This window comes from Hoplias malabaricus, chromosome 1 (assembly GCF_029633855.1).
Source record: "Hoplias malabaricus isolate fHopMal1 chromosome 1, fHopMal1.hap1, whole genome shotgun sequence".
NCBI classification, from domain to species: domain Eukaryota; kingdom Metazoa; phylum Chordata; class Actinopteri; order Characiformes; family Erythrinidae; genus Hoplias; species Hoplias malabaricus.
This window is the reverse complement of record NC_089800.1, coordinates 31,581,209-31,605,609: the sequence shown is the minus strand read 5'-3', so window position 1 is coordinate 31,605,609 and position 24,401 is coordinate 31,581,209. Positions and strand designations below refer to the sequence as shown.

At 40.4% G+C, this 24,401-nt stretch overlaps 1 protein-coding gene across 1 annotated transcript in view; it reads right to left on the bottom strand.

The window, feature by feature from the left end:
- Positions 1 to 20,966, bottom strand: part of chd7 (chromodomain helicase DNA binding protein 7) — an 86,679-nt gene extending 65,713 nt beyond the window's left edge. The window contains exons 1-2 of the mRNA XM_066662354.1: positions 20,745 to 20,966; positions 1,089 to 1,406 (exon numbers count right to left, since the gene is read on the bottom strand). Of these exons, the coding sequence (XP_066518451.1) occupies positions 1,089 to 1,244 (156 nt within the window). The 5' untranslated portion in view covers positions 1,245 to 1,406; positions 20,745 to 20,966. The remainder of the gene's footprint in view (positions 1 to 1,088; positions 1,407 to 20,744) is intronic.
- Positions 20,967 to 24,401: the final 3,435 nt, after the last annotated feature.

Sequence of the window (24,401 nt, the reverse complement as noted above, 5' to 3'; positions counted from 1 at the left end):
CAGTGTCAAGCAGATACACTGGGCTGAGTTTACTTGAAGTGTGCACTGTGTTACAGTACTATCAAGGAATATCCAAGTATCAGACCAGGATTCAGTATCAGCAGATTCTCAGTTTTAAAAAATGGGAAAAAAAAAATAATCTGGCCATCACTATTCCTTAGACATACAGTTGATAATTACAGTTAAATACTTAGACACTTTTGTTATGGTTTTCATAATATCGCATCTTGCCATTCATTTTAGGCATATCGAGATACAGTGGACCCTCTACTAACGAACTTTCCAAGATACGAACCGGGCATTTGAATATTTTTTGCTTCCACCAACGAACCATGACTCTAGAAACAAACCGGAGCCTCCGCCTGGAAATGGCCACTGACCCCAATACGCGAGTCTCCCAGCGCGCCCAGACTGGAGTGAGCGTTTAAGATTAGCACATTGTAGTTTTAGCAATTTAGCATTAGTGTAAATAGCAGACATCGAAATTCATGCTAAATTAAACCGTATCTACGCTTCGTCTCCCCACATTCACCCTGCTCTCCATTATTCCACCCACCCCTCCACCTCCCGTCAGAGCCAGTCGTCACGGCTTCAAGGTAGCGATGTGTAACCACTTAAAACGTTTTTTTTTTCTGTTACCACTGTATTTCTTTTTTATTTTTAGTAATGCTACATGTATTTTTTTTACTAAATTTGAGAGTTTTGTAAACATATATCAGAGCAAAAATGGTGACTTTCAGGGTGGGCTGGAACACATTAATTGCTTTTCCACTTTTTTAAAAGGGGAAATTTAACTCGAGAAAAACTTTTCCACTTACGAACCAGGTCACGGAACGGATCAAGTTCGTAGGTAGAGGTTCCACTGTATGAGTTTTTTGGTCTTATCACCCAGCCCTAATTTGTATCACAGATTTCAGGACAGTCTGTTGGCAAAACTTAAAGAAGTGTTTTTAAATTATTAATACTTTTTTTTTTATAAATATATTTTGAATGTATACCACAAAAATATCCCAGTATATTGCGATATTATTTGAAGGCCATATCGCCCACCCCTAGTCACCAAGACAAAATAAGAGTCCCCTGCCCACCTCCATCTGCCCGTAGCCCTGATGCTCGTGACTGAGTGGCTGGCTCAAGGCCCCGGGCTGGTTCTGGGGGTAGCCACAGTCCCCAAGGCCCTCCAGTCCATCGGAGAATAGGGTCCCGTCATCTCCGAACAGGCTCATCATCCCCGGGTCGGCCATGACCCCAACTCCACGCGAGGCTTTGGCGCTGGAGATACGGGTTCTTCACACAGAGAGGGGGATGTCCTCGGAGCTGCAAATCCGCTAACTAATCTGCAGCATGTCACTCCATATTCCCTTAATTCTCTCAGAGAACGCAGTGTCAGGACAAAGACAGGTTACCTGAGAGAGAGAGAGAGAGAGAGAGAGAGAGATGAAAACAGGTGGAGAGGAAGAGTCACAAGAGGGAGAGAAAAAGAAAAAATCGAGACAGAAGGAGAATGAGAGACAAGGCCTCAAGGTCCAAGTATATATCCCTTGAAAGCATGAAAGACCACCTGGAACACAAGGATTCCGCTTAAAGTTGCAATCAGTCACATTTACCTCTATTAATTGTTTTTCAAAATGCACCTTGAACCTGTCAAATTAAACTTCTGTGCTGACTGAACGAATCAGTTTATGCTCCAGAGTGTGGGTTCCCACAAGGGCAGCCAAATTAAAAACAGATGTTTCACATATCATAGAATCTCAGGAGAAAATACAGAGGAATTATGACATCACATGGTGCTTTTCTACTGGACTCTACTTTGTTTGGTCATTGGTTGGTTTTCCACTCCCACGGGTCCCTGTCACATTTTGGTCCCTACTCGGCTCGTGTGGAACCATGAGAGAACAGGGACGATGAGAACCTGGACCAAACTTACCCAATGGAGAAGTGGAAAACTGTCAGTGCTGTTCCATAAAGAAACAGTGCTCTGTTTGAGGGGTTCTGAGGCAGGTGTGGAACACCGTTTGAGAAACAATTATTTATGCTTATCTATTAATTATTTTAATTGTTAGACCCCCTTAAATATGCTAATTAAATGGACCCTTGGCACATGTCTTCCACTTCAAACAAGAGGTGTTTATTAAACCCTGAGGCACAAAGACAGCTGTGGGTTCTCAGCGTTGTTTCACTTGTTCCTCTCTGTCCCTAACTCCTTATTCTCCTCATAACTCATCTATTTATATTATTTATCTCTTTATAACTCGCTGCTTTCAAGTCTCTCCCAAATTCTCCTCTCAGACTATCTTCACTCTTTTCTCATCACCACTATTCCCCATGTCGCTAATCCCATTCCCCTTTCTCTCTCCTCAATATTCCTTACTGCCCATTCTCTCCTCCTCTCATTCCCTTTTTCTCTCCTGTTCATCTCTCCAACTCTCAATGTCTCATTTCCTCTCCTCTGCCCCATATTTTTCTTACTTTCCATGTTCTCTCCTCCTCTCTTATTTTTCTCTCCAATTGTCCACTTGTTAATCTCTCCAGTTTCTTTCCTCCTCTACATGTCTCCCCTCTCACACCAACCTCTCCCCCAACACTTCTCTCATCCCCACCTCCCCCCCATCTCGGTATCTCCATTGCTTTCCCTTTTCTCTCTCCTGTCACCATATATTTCTTACTCTCAATCTCCTCCTTTCCACACTTCACTCATCCCCTTTCTTTTCCATCCCTCTATCCTATGTTCATCTGTCCTTCAAATTCTCCAACCCTCCCCCTCTTACTTGCATCTCTTTCCCCCTCTTGCTCTCCTCTCTGTACTTCTCTCACAATCTCTCATTCTCTCCATTTTTCTCTGTACTTCTCCCTTTCTTTCTATTCCTCCATCTCTCTTCCTCTGTTTAAAACCACCTCCTTCAGTTAAGTCAGTTGTAACTGACTCTCGGCCAAAACTATAATCCCTACCCCCACCCTTCTCCTTTTAGCTTCCAAACAAAAGGCCCAACACACACAGCCAAAACTCATTCATTCATTCTTTACAATTCGCTGTTGGTCGGAGAAGAACAAAAGACTGGGGGAGAGGAGGAGAGGCAGCGGTAGTTAAAACTGGAGCAGCTGCCGAGCTGAGGCAGATGTGGGACACACACTCCAGTTCCCACCTGCTAAAACCACCCCCCCCCCCCCAACTACCAAAGTCAGACAAGTTTGTAGACACCACTTAAAGGGGACATTTTACTAAAGCCCCTGTTTAGTGCATGTGCACATTACTGTGTGGAGTCAACCAAAATGCATACTGTGAAACAAGACCATGCAGTTAGTTATCTGTGCGCTGCCCAAGTCAGAAAACATGGGATAAAATGAGCCATTCTGATCCTGCTCCACTTCTGACGTCAAGTGCAGAGACTTGAGTTGCCCCACTCCCTCGTCTGATTCTGTCCATTCACAGTGCTGGACCCGTGTTTATGTGAGCCCAAAGATGAGGTGAAATGCAGCAAAACAGAAAACAAGCATGAAGAAATAAGAGCACTGAGTAAAAATGGAGAAGAGAGAGAATTGAGCGAAAACAGCTAAAATTCAGAGCTTCTGCTCCTCACTGCTGTGCACTCAGGTCAGGGTGAACAGCGAGCGACTCATCACCGATGGAGCTACACTGAAAACATCTGGGACGAGCTGGACATCATGGTTGAATGCCATCAAATCTTCACACCAAATGTTCAAACATCTGGTTTAAAGCCTTCCAAGAATAGAGAAATGAAAGAAAGACTTAAACAACTTTTAAACAATGGCTTTTGAAGTGAAGATTGGGGGTGGGGTGGAATCCGTCCGTGTGTGTGGCCTTAACCTGCCCACCCCCTGCCTGGTGTAATCAGATGTGTGGGGAATTATGCAGATGTGAGATAAAGCAGACAGGGGATAGTGGTGGTGGCGGTGTGTGTTTTTGTTCTAGAAACAGATCATCTCCATAAATACACTCAAATCAGTGATGTGATATTATTCATGAAAATTAACAACTTTGGATTTTGACACTAAATGAGGCGTCTGGACTTTAAGACAGCATGAACATTTTGCTCATTCACTCATTATAAATGATGCTTGAGATTTTAATCCCATACACCTTTCTTTTGTATAGAAGTCAGAGAATGTTTCCTCACCATTTGCAGCTCTCCACTCTCTTCTCGCTGAAAAAAATCTCCAATGTTTACAGCCCTGGCTTAGTAAATGAGAAAAACTGTGTCTCGGGCCAAACGGCATCTCTGTTTCTTTCATCTGGAGGTGTTTGGACAGTAAACAGACACTGAACATTGAAGAGAGACCATGTTGCTGCTCTATTCCTGCTCCATAAATGGGTAACACTGACATATTATTGCTGCAACAGTTACATTAAGGTGGAACTGAACATAAATTCTTGAGCGTTAACTTCAAGAAAGTAAACAGAGCAAAAGTGCTACAATACTACAAAGATTGAGTTACAAATGAGTCTTTGTGGGAATAAACAGTAAATAAACACTTACAGAAAAGTTACACTTCAGACACCAACAAGATAGTCGCTTCTTACACACACAGTTCCACCTTAAAAGATGCAGAGCTTCTGAATGAACACAAACAGGAGGGGGGCTGTTATAACAGTATGTAGGAACAGTAGCTCTCCAGAATTTATGTATCCTTGCGCAAGTGAATAAGTGAATTTGGCATGGTGTCCAAAAATGTTGCTTCATTAAGTGACGTTGAACATTATTATTCATGAAAAACATTCTCAAAACAGAAGCACAGGGGTAACGAGATGCACCACAGTAGCTCTAGTCTAAGGTCTTCATGCTCAATGCCAAACATAGCCGGAGGGGTGTACCACCCACAGCATCTGAACTCACTGAGGATTATGTGGCCGAATACCATCAAATCCTTGCAGTAGTAATGTTCAAATCATCTAGTGTGAAGCTTTCTCAGAAGAGGGGAGACGTGAAGAGAACCCTCCTGAATGATGAAGCAGGTGAGAGAGGGGAGAGAAAAGGGGCAAAAATGAGGTGCGAGGAAGAGAGGAAAGGGGGGGAAAAAAAAAAGAGGGGAGAGAGATAGAGCGCGAGAGCGAGCACAAGAGGAGAGAGGGAGGGGTGAGGAATGCACCACTTCACAAACCCCCTCCAACACACACACACACCTCCCATAGCTCCTCCTCCTGCTCCTCATTCACCCAACCCCCATCTTCCCCTGCTCTCCAGCCTCGTGGCCAATAAAACCTCACCCCTACTGACAACAGAGTAGGCTCCTCCACCTTGAGGTTCATCCATTCAACCTTCCAATGAATTAAAGATCTGGAAAACCCCACATTTGTTTAAAAAGTGCAGTCAATCACTTTTACACTTTACCACTTTTACTTGAAAACTAGCAAACAATTCAGTGTTGTTTTTTTTCCTCCAAAGTCCAACTCAGAGGATCAAACAAACTCTCGGCATCCCTGAATGAACCAGGTTATGCTCCACGGAGCGGGTCTCCCCCATGTTTGAACCTGCACTATGTAACTTGGAGAAGGGGAGGAAGCCACCCCCCAACCTCACCCTCCAGATTGATTTCAGGACAGTATTGGAAATGTGAATTACACCCTGAAACCTTAAGGGGAGCCCAGAAGTAAAACTACTAAAATGTTATGTAGTGTTACTTTAAGGGCAGTTACATTCCTTAGCTTCAGCTTCCAAAAAGGTGTCACCAGGGGGCAGGAACACTGGGTAAATTATTTGCATATGGTGAACCGTCATCCACACCTATGGCAGAGCTGAGCCTGAAGTGGGCCCTGCATGTTTGACACCAAGCCTGACTGCTTTATTTTGTGATTACAAAAGCAACACATGAGGCAAAGCCTCAGGGTGGAGTTATACTGTAAGGAGAAGTATGCGGTGATAAACCAGACCCCCCCACCTTACTCAATCCTCTCTGGCAGGAAGACAGTTTATGTAATGGGACAAACTTCCCATTCGCACCACGCCGGGGCAGAGCTGCGTGACAAAACTTCCTGTTTAAAAATAAATAAATAAATAAATAAATATATATATATATATATATATATATATATATATATATATATATATAAACAGCACACAGCCACCAGGATGGGGAAATATGCTGATAAATACTTACACAACACAGCTTGGAACCACTTGAACAACTAAAACTCAAATTCCTTTTAGAAACCTAGATTTAATATAAAATGTTAATAATTAATTTTTAAACATAGATTTTAGTGCAATGCCCCCCTGAATGCCAAGTTTACATCAGATATTGTTTGATTAGGAGGTCCCTTAAACGGGATGTCTATAATTTTGTCTATAATTACAGGGAATTGCACTTTGTTTAAGTTCAGTAGCACTATGCCTTTTAAGGTGAAATGGTGTGTTTTAGGGAGAAAAACGACTGTTGTTTTTACATGTCTGGAGTGTAACTACTGCAAGTTCTTATCCACTGTTTGAATTCTCACAGAAACTCATTTATAACTCAAGCTGTTTAGTTTTGTAGCACTGCTGGTAATGAAGTTAACTGTCTCCCAAATCTGGAGACATTTCCACCTTATGTGATCCAAAAGAGCAAAACATGTCCCACTATGGAGCAGGAATAGAGCAACATCCACTTCTCAGTTCGTGCTTTTCAATGTTTGGTGTCTCTCCTTTGTCTAAAAAAACCCCAATGCTGTTTCTCTGCCATGAGCAGAGAGAGAGAAAAAGAGCCTAGCTTTAAACACAGAACGTTTCCAACACAAACCGACTGAAGAGCAGCAAATGTAGAGGAAACAATTTTTTTAAATTACAGTCACAAATGTCTGCTTTAAAATTTGTTGCACATTTTCTCCTTTGAAAAAGACGTTCTTTAAAAGGCATCCTATTCAATAAAATTCAAACCTGTTCATTTCAAACATCGATCTAACCCTGTGTACATTTTCCTTCCAGAGTAATCTCCAGAATATCTACAGGTGAAGCATTGTGAATCTCATCAATTCCTGGGCATCTTTAAACCCTGAGAGGTTAATCACAATAAAACCACGAGTTCTGCAAAAAGTTACACAAACAAAAAACTGCTCCCAATTTATTTTGACAGATACACAAGCAAATAATTTAAAAGGAAAGAGACTAAAGCTAGTCTGGAAGTAAATGTTTATATAAAAGATTACGTCATTTTGGAGAACTTCTATTGGTTCATCCATTATGCCATATTCAAATAAAATAGTAAACTAAACATCAAGATATTTTTTTGTTTGGAAAATGGCAATGTACTAAAGAAACACTACATAAGACCTGGAATTGGGCTTGTAACTGCAAGGTTGTCAGTTCAATCGCCAGAGCTGGCAGGTCATGACTGAAGTGCCTTTGACCTGATCCCCAACTGCTCTCCGGGTGCCATTTTTAGTGCTGTCCATGTGCTCACTGACCCCTAGTGTTCACTACTGTGTGTATGAATGTGTGTTTCACTGCACAAATTGGGTTAAATGCAGAAAAATTCCTGTGTGCGCGTGCAAGCACAGTGGAAAAATTAGAATTAGAATCACTTTATTGGCCAGAATAGCAACGAGAGTCTCTTCCCCCCGTTACAGCTCAGTGGAGAATCACAATGATGCTGAAGCTGCAAACTTAATAATAATAGTATATTTATTGGCACCTTTTAGGATACTCAGACACTACAGTACAACAAACAAGGTAGACATACTATCTAGTGTTCCTTTAAAAAATAAATATTGGTGCTGTGATAAAAACCAAAACTATTTTACAGTTTCTCGCTTGTTGGGAGTTGGTAAAAGGAACAAGCAGCTGACTACCACATACGGAATTAGTATAGCGAGAGAGTGAGTGAGAGAGCGCTTTAAAGTCTCTACAGCTTCGGGTTAAGAGCAGGAAGAGGAGGTCCCTCAGTTTTCTCCGAGCCCAAGAACCACAGCCATAAATCAAACTCCATTCACAAAACCCAGCTCCAGAGCAGCTCCAGGGCAAATCCCCCACACACAGCCATTGCCGGCTTCTGAAGACTTGCTTTACTGTAGTCAAGCAATGCTTCTTGACAACTGGCTCTGAAGCTAGAGGTGCTGGTCTAGGGGGACTTGGACCAGACCGGGGACAGACAAGTTCTGTACAGACTGACAACACACCAAACCACAAATGTGGAAACTTTGAGACAGAAACAAAGATGAGATTCAAACTGAATTGTACCTCTCTGAATCCTGGTTGTGGACTCTCAAACAAAGCTAGGTTTCGGGGTGTGTAAGGTCACGCTCTTAAGAGAAAGAGAGAGAGAGAGAGAGACATAGACAGGCAGAATGAAGAGAAGGACAAAACCCACATGTGTGAATCCCTGTAATGAGATTGAATGTAAGCTGCTGGTGATGACCGTTCACCCAATTTGATACAGAGACAGAGAGAGAGAGATTTGGTTTGGGGGGGGGGAGCTGCCTCATCTGCCCTGACTTGGAATATCCATCCATCCCTCCCTCCCCCTCCTTGTGAAATAACTTGACTTGCTGACTGTTACTAATCTGGTACCTTCTGGACAATAATTAAATTATTCCCTTCATGTTTACAATAAAAAAAAAGGTATGGATCACCCCACACACTGAAACAAGACCGACCCCTGCCACTGTATGTGTTCTTTTATTGACAGACAGCAGTGCTGTTGGAATTTTAAAACCTTGCATCCACACATGGTCCACACTCCAGTGAAATCCTGTTTCCTGGAGTACTCTCCATGAGTGTTGAAGATATTTTAGGATTATATTAAAGTTATAATAGGTGGATTAAACTAAATGCAGAAGAATATAAACATTGTTCAGCTAAAGAGGCTGGAGAGAAGTGACCCATTGACCCACGGTGTCCTCAGGAGACGGACTCTTATCATATTTCTGGGTTTGTTCTTCACAGCGGTTTGGCCACAGCGATGTGTTAGATAAAGCCTGGGGAACGAAACCAAAATGAGGTAGAGACAGCTGAGAAACACCTGACAGGAATCACACGTGTTAAATGACAGAGGATATTAATGTTGGACAGGTTGTCCCTGCATTAAAGATAACAATCAACCCATAAACGTCAACAACCAGCCTTAGAAATGTCCTGTGGGTCAGTCTTTAAGGTGGATATCTTAAAGTCCTACTCTTAAAGTGTTTTATAACCAGTTACACAACAAACCGCTCCAAATGTTACCTGATTACCTGCAGGTCACATGGCCTTCTGAAGTAACCTGACCCTCTCACTGCTTCCACGCGTCCCGTTAAAGGGGGCAATCTGTTGTTTGTGCCTCCAAAAACAGTAGCAAGTGTATATAGTAAATAAATTCAAGACTATAAACCAAGTCAAGCTGCTCTGTATGAGCTAGCTCATGCTCCAGAGTGGATCACAAAGGCTGGGGGTGGAAAAAAAAAATTCTAATGCATCCAGGCCACTAGATCAAAGTGTAATGACCATTTCATAACATGGAGAAAAATCACTGAAGAAAACGTGAGACTGCACTGTACATGAGGTTAGGGGTGTGATGATGCACGGGGTAAAAATCACAATGTGCTGTCGATTTTCTACTAAGATATATGAGAGAGAGAGAGAATATGAAGATAGGAAGTTGGTAGAAAATTAGTATATGTAGAGGTAACGCATAGTATTAAAGGGACAGGAAAAAAATGAAAGAAAGAGTCAAACGAAAAAGAAGAAAGGAAGGGTTAAAAAAATTTTTTTTTCGAAAGAACAAGCCAATAGCCAAAAGGAGAATAAAAGTCAAAATAAAAGAGTTGAAAGGGAAAGAAAATCAATTATTACAGTGGGAAAAAACTGATCATATTTGGTGCCAGTTCTGGATTATGACACTTTATTAAAAATTACAATGTATATATTAGCAATTTTATGTAAAATTTACCATTATGTACTTTAGTTAGTCTACTTTTTTTTTAATAAAATTTAGAAACCTTAATTTAGAAATAAAAATCTATTTTTTTGTTAACAAACCTGAAACTACAACCTCTTCTGAATTAAACCAGTCACTGAAGCTTTCCTTCTGCACATTAGACTTTCCCTCACCCCCAGGTAATCTCCAGTAAATGCTTGATGAAGTGAGCTGTGCCACTGACAAATGCAAATTAATGCCTCAGTTGTTCCTCCAATAAAGTTACTTTCAATTCTTCATGTAACATTAACTAAATAAATATGACTATATAAATATACATGCATTTAGGGCTAATAAATTATAATCAATAATTACAATCTCTTGTATGTGTGTTAATATTTGGCGCAAAATGTTTTGAATGCAGCAGGTCACAGATGTAAAGATATTTCCTTATTTTGTATTGTATTTTCATTAAAATAATCTGCCGTTAATCTCCCAAGAAAATTCCCTGCTGCATGTTACGCAATTGGTCACCATGCTCAATACCAAGTGTCACTGCCATTTAACATGCCTATATGCCATCAAATCCTCACAGTAATATTAATAGTATATCATCTTAATTCTTTCCAAAAGATCAGAGACTGTTGGAGACTGCAATTAAAAGAAAAGGTTTTACCTTTCGTTAACAGCCATTTATTTCCAGAAGAAATGCTTGACAAAGAGGGAATGAGAGGAAGAGAAGACAGAGGGGAAAAAGAGGGATGGAGAGAGGGAAGGGGGGGGTCCCCAGGAGCAGCCCACCAAGTGTGTGTGATTGCAGTCATTAACACTGCCTCCTTCTTTAATGCACTCTGCAAGTAAGTCACTGATTAACCAACCCTTCCTCCCCAATTTTCCCATTTCACAGAGAGCTTTAAAACCCTGTTAGTGAGAGACTGAAGGTCCTGGACCACCTAGGGCTCGCTCTTGTTTCAGTTTGATCGTCACACACACACTGTGGATCAAAGTATAAACGATAAGTGAGAGAAGGAAATTTGGGAGGCCTTCCCTTCTCAAAACAGGGCAATCACCACAAAGTTCAAAAGGAGCTGAGAGCACTAGAGAGAGAGACACAATGTGTAGATAAATAAAAATAAATATTGCTGACAAAGAGAGGGAAATGAAGGGAAAAAAATGAATGAGAGTATGCAGAGGTAAAAAATTAATTAAAAAGTGACAGAAAAACAAACGAGTCAGAATAAAAAGAGTATGTATCACCACAAATGTTCACTAGGAGCTCTGACTTTTATTCAGAGGGAGAGACTCAAACATTAAGAACAAATGTTTTCCTATAAAGAAAAACAACAAAAAGAGGAAAGGAGAGGAATGGAGGAGAAGGACAGGAGGAGAGAAGGAGGAGAGACAGGAAACAAAGGAAGAATGAAGTTTGACCTCCTCTTTTGAGGCATGATACGATCCTGCCTCTGATACCCGTCAGTACAACTTGCCCCGAGGGTCGGCCGGGGCAAGTAGGCACAAAGGCTCCCTCTTCCTCTCAGAGCAGGGAGAGCATGGGTTACACACAGACAGACCATCTTGTATTTATGACTTTAAAACTTACCAGACACTGATCCTACACCAGCATTTGAATCCCTAGGAGCAGTAAAAGAGAGAGAGAGTCCTAGCAAAGTTAAGGTGGGCTATGGTGGTCTCAAGCTGTTAGTGTGTGTGAGATTAAACAAGGGCCAGGTGATATATTCCATAAATAATAGCGATATTTCCCGGCTGTAATCACAATGAGATGACATAAGCCAACATCTCTGCATTTTAAAGTCACTGCTAAAGCTGTGTAACACTGCTGACCTCAGAGCGCTGGGAAGAGCCCTGAAAAGTATACAACAAATTAAAATATTCATGCATAAAAGTGAGGTAAATAAAATGACAATGAAGTAAACAAACTTCTCCTGCTACTCAGATTCTAGTCGGTGGGTTACAAGCGCTGCTAAATTGGCTTCTTCAAACCCTCCGATCGACCTTAAAAGCTGGAGCTATTTCATTATAGCTCTGCCACCAACACAATTCTACTGCGTTTTTAAGGTGGATGAGAGAATTATGATTAGAGATTGGGATGATTAGATTAGCGATGAAAACAACAATGGACGTCCTGCGTGATCAATAGGGCCTTCGACAGATGTCCATACTGACACACATCAACTAGTTCAAAGGATTTATTGAACTAGTGATAAACCACTGTCACACTTTTCCGTGTGTATTCTGAGTTCCACGTAACTTAATTGTACAAACACAGTCTCAGCAACTCAGAAGCCACCAACACACACCCCAAACTTGTGCCAAAGGCAGCCCTCTAGCCTACACTTTTCATTGGGCTGTGATATTAAGGCTCATGTGCAGCTTCTCCAGAGCATCTTGCTTCCTCTCAGACACCCATTTACAGATAGTCCGCAAAAAGCCACTGTAAAGTCACACACACTTCAACTTTTGAGCTTGTCAATAGTGCTGCACCAATACGGGAATTCTGGGCCGATGCCAATATCCAATGTGTGCCTGCCGATACCAATGTATTTATAAAAACTTAAGTAACCCTGGACCAACACTACAGACAAAACATTTGCACCTTTCAAACAACTGAATGTGAAAAAAAAACACCACAAAAATAAAAAGGTGTCTCCTGAGAAAAGTTTTAGCCACATTTATCTATCTAACTGGTCCTTACAGAGACTGGTCTCAGATTTAAAGACTGCTTTATAAAACTTAAATATAGTAACAGATCTACTCAAACAAATAAAATTAGTAATAAGAAGCAAATTAATGTTAACTTAAAGCAAAGGATTAATCAAAAACCAATAGGACACAGTGTCAACCAGTTTTCCAGCATAGGCACAACGTAAATAAATAATAAATCAGGCCGACAAAGATCTTTTTTTAAAAAAGCAATAATATGCTGATGCCAATATAATCATGCATCACTAGTTATCACAATAACATTCAAAGCTATTGATATTTATAATAGTTTAATATCACAGAAACATTAAGTGCACTTCTCCACTCCATGTCTTGGAGATACAAGGTACTGCTATGACAGATGGGTTCTAAAACTTATGATAATGACGTGATTGAAAAAAAGAATAACGGATCAGAACTGAGTGGTATGATGCAGCAGGGTCAACGCCATGCGCTCCAGACAGATCTGCTAGGAGGTGACGCTGAGATACAAGGTTCTCCCTCAGGGTTTACAGGGCTGTACTTCCCAGGGGCTTTCTACGTGCCCGCCATTGCCTGGAGCAGACAAATTATTCTGTAGGAGCTGGACAGATCATTTGTACAGGGGGAGGAAAATAAAAAATACCACACACTATACTCCAACACTCCAGGAGTGAAAACGTGAACTCTGTCCTTTGTTTACGGTTTGCTCTGACATTTCCAGTGGAAAAATCCTGGTGTTTGTTTGCGTTAAGGTTAAAGCTGCTCTGTTTTCCTTCGTAAGGTATAAATAAACTTGTTTATCAGTTTGAGTGTGCTGCAATCATCCTAAAGTAATAAAATAATGAACAAAACTGTGGCACAACCACAGTAATACAATCAAGGCCACGCTACACTGGAGTCCCATGATTCAACATAGTTTATTTGGTATAGCAGTGCACATGCATCTGACACCTTAGCGATATTCCACAAAGCAGGATTTTACAGTTTAGCCAGATTATTTAAGCCCAAGTCAAACCTGTCAAGTAAAAACTTGAGGGAAGTTGAGAGATAATTCTATCAGACAGTCCTCAACTTTGCGCTCAAGTTAGTTAACTTAAATAGATTTATATAAAAAAAATAAATATATAAATAAATAAATAAAATTAATTTAATTTAAAGTGTAACTAAATTTTTATCACCAATTTACCACAAAATTTAACTGTGATATGGATTGGTCCATTACCAAGCGATTCCCAATTATAATATTGCTTTGATTTCAAGTCAATTTCCAAAAAGTGAAATCATGGCAGCAAAAAATACATCACTCAAAATCAGGAGCCAAGTAAACAAACATTCACCACTTTCTAACCATATATTCAATCACCAGCAAATGGAGACAAAGACAGCAATGAAAAAAGATAAAAAGAAAATCTATAAAACATTGGGCAAAAAATAATTAAAAACAACTAAGCGTAATTTTCAAAAGCTCAATTAAACAACCATTTGCCCACTTTAAAGATGGTAAATGAGCACGCTAAAACGTTGCTCGTTTGCAATTAACTTTAATTTAAGCCTGTATTGTATAGATTGAGACCCTTATGCTATTCAACACAGCAGAAAATCAAATTTGAATAACTTGCTCAAGTAAACAAACATTTCTCCCTTTAACTTATATACCAACGCTGTTCCACTCATTCTTAATGATGTAGGCTTTCTACAGGTCAGTTCAAAATACAGTGTAAAAACTACCAAGATAACTAACAACAATTCAAATAATTAAAAGTGATTTGAGAAAAATATATAAATAAATACATTCAATAATTAAAACAGTTACATCTAAGTCTTCAAGTAAACATTTCCCTCCCAAAAAGAAACAGAATAAAATTATAGGCAGCAAAGGCCCTAAACTTCAGTGAAATAAACTCAAGTAAAGAAACATTTGCTGCTTTCAAACCATGTATTCATCTATAACCATCCTCCCCCAGATATGACGAGAGAAAAGTCTGTGTGATAAGGGTGAATAACCAAATTAGACCCAACGTATGGAAGACAGGTGAGGACAGGGCTGGTGCCTGAGCAGAGTGCACACGCATTACAGCAATGTAAGAGGAAAAGGGAAATAAGGAAATGGGCAGCGGGTGGTAAACAAGCTTTGAAACTTTGGGTGTGGAGTTTACAGATAAAAGAATATTTAAAAATAAATAAAACACTAGATCTCTGGAAAGGACCCTGAGTCTGTGAGAAAAACAGGGACGCCGAGGAAACACATGGGATTGGAGCAAGGTTTCATGGATATCTGGTTATATTTTTAGTAAGATCAAGATCCCCCCGCCCAATATAAATATAGTGAGTGTAAGACAGTAAAACAAAGACTGTAAGTAAGGAAAAGAGACAGAAGCAAATCTCTTTCAAGAACAAAAATTTAGAAAACACCCGAATTAGTTTGCCGACTAACTAACCTCTCATCAAAACCCATCATCTCCACAATTTTCTTGCAGAAGACAAAATAAAACCATTTTCTGAGTGTTTCTATTGGTCTGTTCACTATGAGATTTTCACCCAAAGTAAAGAGCAAGAGTTGTTTCCAAACTATGCATGTATAAATAAATAAAAAAGACACCAACAACAAACACGGTTTAAATGAGTTTAGACATCTACTGCTCCCAACAAAAAAGACTGGAGGTCTTCAGAATTACTCAGTCATTCCAATCTGTTCATCTAAAACTGTTCCTCCATCTTCTGAGTGGGGATGGACGGACAGAGGGAGGGCGGGAGGGAGGGGGATGAAGGAATAGAGAGACAGGGGGGATGGTGCGAGGAGGAAAAAAGGCTCGCTTGTTTTACAGCACAACAGGCTAACGCAGCGCTCTTGCTAACCCTTGGCCAGAGGGGTGCATGTGCGTGTGTGTGTGGGGGGGGGGGGGGTTGTTACTGGACAAAACCAAGAGCATAAAATATGGCACAAACCACATACCCCTGCTCTAAAACACAGGAGACTGAGGCCTGCAAAAGACATACAAAAGATAAAAAAATAAAAATACAGAAAAAAAAAATCATACAATATTTTTTTGGGGGGGGGGGGGGGGTTGTACTGAAGTAATCTGCAAAATGTGACAATCTTCTGAGAAAATCTTTCCTTTTACAGAACATTTCTGATATGTATTATTCTTTAAAAACATGATTTTAAACCTTTTCTGAAGCATACACCAATTTCATGCTGGTCTCCAACAGTCAGAATTTCTTCTGTTAGACATTTCAACACTTAAAACCAGATGCTGTTCTCAAAGTACTGAGTTTCTACTAGAGAAAAGTGTGTTTTAGATCTAGAATAAAACCCACACTAAAATCTGAATTAAAAACGTCTAGTTTACCTTTAAAACGACAGAGGTTCTGTTCTCCCTATTACAGAGGGACAGAGGACAGAACCTGTCATTGTGACTCCAGGCTCATTACTGCAGAAACTGTACTGTGCAACTTCTGGAGCAGGGTAGGAAGTCTCACGTTCACTCCCTTCCCCTCTCCCCCTTGATTTCAGGACAATGTTGTAAAAGTGAACTACACACTGCAGCTGTAGGGGGAGCTCAGGAGCAAACATACTTAATGTTGTTTTAAAGACTGATACAAACAGCACACACCTGAAAACAGTAAAGAGAGACTGAGCAGCATCTGTAGAAAATTAAGACCATATTTTTAAAGCAACACTAGATAGTATTTTACCTTACAATTACAGCTTCAAAATTGTGACAAATTTCTGGAGGATAGGAAACTTGTGTTTAGGTGTTACCTTAAGTGTAATTACAACACTATCCTGAACTCAATGGGGTGGTTTCTTACCCACCTCAAGAAAGTACATAGTGCAGTTTCTGCAGTCCAGGGCCCAGAGTAGCAGTACCTAGAGGCTTTCATCTCCCTGTTACTGCTCAGTGGATATCCCAATAATTTAGAAGCTGTAATTATAAAAGGTAACAATCCATAGTATCCCTTTAATGGTATAAAAAACCAGGACGACTGCCGATGAAAAGCTAGTCTCATACCAGGTGATAAAATATTAATCCAAAGCAAACTGGAAAGGAAGATGATTTGTCGATTTTTAAGGGTGGGGGAGTGGTCTGCTTGTTCCCAAAGCATTCATACCACACAAACTCAAGTGTAAATCACTGTAAATAGTAAACAAACTCAAGATAATCACTTAAAAATCAATGTTTTACCCTCTATTTAAGATTAAAAAATATCAAATATAAGCACTAAAATGTTACTTTGTTGTTACACATTGTGGTCCAAAGAAAAACATCTTCACTGTAATGCATATTTTACTTTACTACATCATTTGAACAGGAGCTGTCCTTCACACTGAAGATTTCATGACAAATGGACCAATAGAAACGCTCTAAAATTACTCTGAATACAATCTGTACATTTACTACCATTGAAAATTAGGTACTTTTTTGCATCTCCTGTAAAGTTACTATTTGAGATGCTTTATTTTGGACAGAGAAGAGATTTTAACAATGGATAAATATAAACAGATCAAGAAAAGAGCTAAACAAGACCTTAAACCACTTCAGTGGAGCTCTTACCATGTCAAACTAAATCAAAACGGCAAGAAATAACCACAAATTCCCTGCTTCTCTGAAAATAAATTTCAGAGGTCTGTCTGGAGTTGAATTTTTTAATTTCTTTAGCTACGAGGCTGATAAACAAACTAGCCACCTAGCCACCCATGCTCAACTAAAGAAACAAAAGCCCACCATGTTTTAGCTTTTAAACTATATTAAATCCTGTTTTAAGCATCTGCCGAGACCAAAAAATAAAGACAAGAAAGTGGTTGAGCTTTTCTGCCAAACCACTACAGATCCACATCATGCCACCTGGTGTCTCCCCCCCGCCCCCTAACACACACCTCCACCACATCGTCATCATCTCTTGGTGGTTCTCCATTTCAAAGAAGGAAAAAGAAAAAGCACCTCGATTCAAAGCAGCTTGGGCTTTTAAAAGACGAGCGGAACTGCGCACGCACTGCTTGGAAAAGCCGCTTTGATGAGGTTTCGCCTCGGTCTAGGCCTTCTCTAATGGAGACTGTTTAACTTTTCTTAAAGTTTCACAAGTGGAAACGGTGCATTAAAAGCAAAAAAGAAGAGGTCTGAATAAGTGGGAGATAATTTAAAACAGTTTCTGGTTAAAATGACTTTGGGGGATGTTTTAAAACCAGTCTAAAAATTAATTAGCAATCTAAAAACCAAAAATGTCTTTGTGTGTGTGTGCCCTAAACAGCAAGCCAACCAAGGAAAGCCGTTTCAGAATGGAGGAAAAGCCCATACGCTCCGGTTTAAGATGCCCCAACACCTGCAGATTGTCTTTGCAGTTAGGATTAAAGTTAAGCTTCTCCTCTCTATCCTCCGCCTCTGAAATGGCTGCTACCTTCAGAACTGCTCTTCAGCTGAACGTTAAGGCTCTTATAAAGCCTTGTATCTCCAAAAGAGTGACTTCACAGGCAAGGTTTAAACACCTTCCCAGCTTTGAACTGATTTTAAGACAAATTGTTTATTCCCAATCACCTAAGATCAATTTTTCAGGTTTTTTCAACACTTCCAGCTTTCAATTAAAGACACAGTGTGTAAAATTTAGAGTCATCTAGTGGCAAAGTTGCAAATGATAAACTCACTGGAGTACCCCCCACCCCATCTCCTGCTGTCTGACCGTTCTACCATACTGTAGAAGTTGTGGACCAAAACTACATATTCATATACAGCATCTTGTAAATATTAAATACTAATTCTAAGTGAACAAAAACAGAGCAATTTTTAGTTAGGGGATATTATACACTACTAAACAGGTGGTTTTTATTTACTATAACCTTCTGCTGTTAAAACAACATGCAAATTCTTATACATTGCACCTTTATGCCAAAAAAGAGACAAATTGAGAAAACAAGAATAAAAATAGTAAATAATGTGTTACTCTGTATTAATCAATTAAATAACCTTTTTTTGCAATAAATGAACATGAACTTTGCCTGAGGCTTTTACATCTCCGACAAACCCTTCTAAATCCCTGACAAGATCTGGATATCACACGAGTCTCTCCATTTTTACACAAAAATAAGTCAATTCAAATTATGTTTAAAAAAAATGAAACAAGAAAAAATCTCTAGAAATAATAACACTAATGTTTATTAAAAATTCTTTCCATTCAAATGAGGAAACAAATATTTGTTTGGATATTAAGGATATATAACTGAAGATCACCATTAAGGTGTTCTTCATGAATAAATGCATACAAAACACTACATTTTATGCTTTTATATTTAATTTCAAGAAGATAACCTCGAGGGAAAAGAGGAACTCACACCCGGTTTATAACACTTACTCCAGTGCAACTAGTGAACAAGCCACAGTGACCACAGTAGAAAGAATGTGAAAAGGGGTGAAAATGGGGTGAAAATGTGGCCAAAAAGAGCAGTGGACTGCAGCCTCTCATCTGCTCGCCGTGAACTGCATTATCATTCACATTTAAAAGCTGCCATCTTAGGTTAATGCATGGGGGTGGGGGTTGTTGGAGGCACAAAACAAGGACTTTTATAAGTGAGTCTGGGGTTTGGGGAGAAGGCTTTCACAAAGAAAACGGCTTAAAACAGTGCAGTCTGACCAATTGTGCTTAAAATATTAAAAATTAAACCATGAAGAAACACGAACAGCACTCAAAACGTGGTGGGTGATAGTGAGCACAAAAAAAAACGAACCCTGAGTCAGGTGCTTTAAAGCCGTCCCTAATATGTATTTCAACAAAGAAATCTGAATAAAAAGAGGCAGGGAAGCATTAAAGCGCTAAAGAACAACAAATATATGTGTGACCTAAGAAAACAACAACTAAAAAACCCAAACTTTTGGAAAAACAAAAACAAAGCAAAAGTAAAAAGAAAATAGTTTTCATACTGCACTGAAGTATTAAACGAAAGAGAGAAGAGTAACGCAAAGTTAAGCAGATTATTTGGATTAAAAACCACAAACCCAATGCCAAGTGTCGAGGCCTGGAGGAGACAATGAGGCCATCAGCAAAGCCACAGCCTCATTAGCACTGCTTTAAGCACGAAAGGCAGCATAAAATGCTTTAAACGCATAAAATAAACACACTAACCAAATATATTGGGATTTTAAACTGACATACGGCATTAAATGACTTTTTGAGCGCAAGTTTACCCGTGAAAACGACTCTTTTTCGCTTCAAACAAGTTAGCAATCCCTCTACGGATAGACGCCGTTCATCAAGTGAGGGAGTAAAGTGAGGGTTCCACGAAGTTGGCTTATGTATTTACGGTTCTACCTTAAATTTAAGGTGGATCAAAATAAAATACACAAATCCCTTGGTGAATAAAAAACAATGTGTGTCCAAGATCTTTAAATGTCAGTTTCGTGTCAAATTGATGCCTTCTACAACAAATAAATGGCAAATTCGAAGCAAAAAGTCCAAATATATATTCTCGATTATTTTAAGCAAAAATTCCAGGTTCTTTTGTGGCCGAAAGGGTCGGGGATCTCCCTCCACACTGACTCACCTCCACACACTCATTCACCAACATTCACACCACCTCGTGTTTCTCTCTCCCTCTCAACAGTAAATTAGCCTGGCTAAGCAAGCCGCGGCTCTCTGTTTCTTTTTTGCTTGTTTTTAAACATAAACCAATTAATGTTCTAAAAGCAAAACCCCAGACAACACGTCCGAGCTCTTATCTGATGGTAAAAGCAAGAAAAAAAGTGAGTATCCGTCGTTGAAAACCCGTTTTTTTTTGGGTCACTGCAACTAATCGGAGACTCGTTTACAATGAAGAGAGAAAGAAGAAGGGTGGCTAAACAAGCTAACGTTAAGTTAACGCTAGCACACAAGCCAGACTCACTTTCAAGAGTGTGATTTAACGCCGGACCGAATGTGAAGAAGTCGGTTTATGGGTTTAGTACAAAAGCTGGTGATTTAACGCCGGACTGGGTCGTAATTCGGCGTCGTTTTTGAGAAAATCGCCGGGTTTGACGTCAAAATATCTCCCTGAGAGTGGCTGAAGTAGTTACTGATGCGTAAAACAGCCGTTAAACGGTTTTAACGGACACACGTTCGAAACCTGTTAAAAGTGCGAAATTCAAACTTTTAAACGGTGCGAAAGTTCCATTCGGCTCCGCGCGACACAAACAACGCGCGTGCTCGCTCACTCTCCCACTATTACACAGCCTTTCTCTACCTCTCTCACTCACCTCCGCGCCGCGGTGCGCTACCGTCTTCTCCCGCGGTGTTAAACTCCGCACCGGCTCCGGTACAGATCCCGCACCGCCGCAAACACAAGAAGGCTCCTTTATCTCACTATTAAACTTCTCTCCACGCCGCCGATGCTCGCTTCTATCCGCTTCTTCTCTTCTCACCGGCTCCGTCTCTCTCTCGCTCTCTGTGTGTGGTTTAAAAAAAAAAATCCAACTCGCTCCGAGTCGTTTTTTTTCTTAATCCGAATCGATCCAGCCGCTCGCGTTCACGAGAGCACGCTCTCTCCCTCTTTTCTCTCTCACTCTTGCTCGACCTTTCTCTCTCTCTTTCTCACTCACAGTTCGTCTCTCTCCCTCTCTCCCGCAGGGGGCGCGAGAGTGAATGAGCGGGGGTCGTGACGTAAGAGCTTATTTTTTTTATTCTTTCGTGACTTCTAATTGGCTGAAATAAACCCCTTCCTCTTTGTTTATTTTTTAACCCATTTAATCATTTTCCGCTTTATGTAACTTTGAATAAATAAAACTTAATTAATTAATTAATTATTAAATAAAAGTCCCCATTTCTTGACATACAAACAAATTCACAGATCATCCATAATATTAAAGCCATTCAGTGTCCACTCTCTCATCTCCATTGAACACACAGGAGCAGGGTGTATTCCATAAATTGCTCTACATACGTTGTTACCCCACAGAGCAAGTATGATGTGAGTGACGGCTCATTCTCAGCGCTGCAGTGACACTGACGTGGTGGTGTGTTAGTGCGTGTTGTGTTGGTACGAGTGGATCAGACACAGCAGTTGCTGCTGGAGATTTTAAGCCCTGGGTCCTCTCACTGTCCGCTCTGTTAGACACTCCTACCTTGTTGGTCCACTTGTTGATGTAAAGTCAGAGACAGTAGCTCATCTGTCGTTACACAGTGTGTGCTGGTTGTCCTCTAGTCCTTCATTAATGGACACAGGACAATGGCCCACAGGACGCCACCCAAAGGACACAGTCCACAGGCCAATGCCCACAGATGACTTTCTACAGGACATTGCCCACAGGACACTGTCGGTGAATGTTATTGGTTGGTGGACTATTCACTATACCAGTGGATCTGTCTGATCCACTGGTAGCAGCACAATGCACACTAAGACACCACCATCACATCAGTGTCACTGCAGTGCTGGAGTACCTCTTGTGTGTGGAACAGTGGAACTGAATTCTCTGGAGTTCTGTATTCTCACAGAAGGATCTGAGTACTCTTCAGTGAAGGCATATAGTAGATAATGGAACATTGCTATGAGGATTTGATGGCATTGAGCCACATAAACATGTAAATAATATAATGTTCGTTCATTCATTCATTCTTTATCTGTAACCGGTGGTATCTCACGGTGGGTCCAGAGCCTACCTGGAATCATTGGACACAAGGCAGGAATACACCCTGGAGGGGGTGCCAGTCCTTGACAGGGCAACACACACACTCACACCTACGGACACTTTTGAGTCACCAATCCACCTACCAACCTGTGTTTTTGGACTGTGGGAGGAAACCGGAGCGCCCGGTGGAAACCCACGCGGACACAGGGAGAACACACCAACTCCTCACAGACAGTCACCTGGAGCGGGAATCAAACCCACAACCTCCAGGTCCCTGGAGCTGTGCGACTGTGACACTACCTGCTGCACCACCGTGCCGCCCTAAATATAACGTTGTTATTGGGAATTAGCTTTAGATCATCACCAGTGGCCTGTTCCCCAAAGGAGGATTTATAGGGTACACAGATAACTTAAAGGGAGCATCTATGATTTTGGGGAAACACAACTCTCTGGTTTGTTTAAACTCAGAAGCCCTTTAAAGGTGGAACGGTGTGTTTGAGGTGAAAAACAACTGCTGTCTGTACATGTCTGAAGTGTAACTTTATTGTAAGTTTTTACTCACCGTTTGAATTACCACAGAAACCCATTCGTAACTCAAGCTGTTTAGTTTTGTAGTCCTTTATCTCTGTGTTTACTTTCATGCAGTTAGCACTCTGCTGAATTTAGAATCAGTTCCACCTTAAGTAATGTAACTATAACAGCAAAAATCAGTCAGTGTTACCCACCAATGGAGCAGAAATAGAGCAACATCCTCATCAAGGTTCATGCTTTTCAGCATTTGGAGTTTCTCCGTTGTCTAAAAACCTCCAGGTTTTGTTTCTAGCATAGCATACATGACTGAGACACTTTGTTTTTTACACACTTACAGACACTGGGGCTTCGTAAAAAACATTAGACCGGTTTCCAGTGCTGACCGACTTGAGAGAAGCACATGTGGAGGAAACATCCTTGGAATATTACAAGGTGTTTATTTATTAAAATCACGAATGTCATCTTTAAACTCAGGATCGAGGACTGTCCAATAGGAATCTACACATCTGATTCAGAGATTCTGTACTCATCCTGTTTTAAACATGGCCGCCCCATGTGGGAGTGTCAATCTGTGGAGCAGAAGCTTGTTCACGTTCAGGGACAACATAGAGGTTTGGATCTTCACCTCATCTGAGTCACATTTGATAAAGGACACCAATTGATGCAAAGCTCATCTGCGCCCCCTGTGGAGGAATCTATGTGAAATATAGTACCTCTTATTTAATTCATAACCATCATTTAGTGTGTGAGTATGTATGGGAATATGTGATTGAGCAAGTATGTATGTATGAGTGAGTGATGAGAGAGTATGTATGGGAGTATGAGAGTGATTGAGTATGTATGGGAGTATGAGAGTGATTATGTGAGAGTGATTGAGTATGTATGGGAGTATGAGAGTGATTATGTGAGAGAGTGATTGACTGAGCATGCATGGCAATTGTGTGAACATGTGATTATGTATGGAAGTGTGAGGGATTATGTGAGAGTGATTGACTATGTGAATGAGTGAGTAAGTATGGGAGTATGAGAGTGATAGAGTATGTGAATGAGTAAGTATGGGAGTATGAGAGTGAGTATGTGATTGAATTAGTATGTATGGGAGTATGTGTTAGTCGGTGTGAATGTAGTATTTAAGTATGTGAGTGGTTGAGCATGTATGTGTGTAAGTGAAGGATTGACTATGGGAGTGAGTGACTGAATTTGTGGATGAGTAATATATATAATTCTTTGTGTGTCTAAGTGAATATTTATGTTCATATTTGAGAATGTGAGCAAGCATGAGTGAGTAAGTGAATGAGCTACAAGCCAGTTCCATGAGGCACTTTGCATCATGGTTATCAATTGCACCACAAGGAGCACCATTTCTCAGATATTCACTTACATTTAGCGACTGCTCCACAAGGGGATGCTGTTCAGCACCTCACATCACTGACACTGCATCCTTATTTAAAGCAACACTAGGTAAGATTTGGTATTATTACTCCTGAACTCCCCTTACAGTTGCTGTATTTAATTCACTTTTACAGTACTGTCCTGAAATTATGAGGAAGGTATTTGTTGTCCTACCCTCCTCAAAGTTACACAGTGCAGTTTCTGCAGTGCTGAGCCTGGATTAACAATGACAGAGGCTCATTGAAGCAACACTATTATTTTGAAGTTGTACTATTAAGCTGAAAATGTTACCTACTGTTGCTTTAAATGAACAGTAGTAGTCTGGTGTTGAGAAGCATTGTATGAGCCCAGGCGAAGAGTTGATGG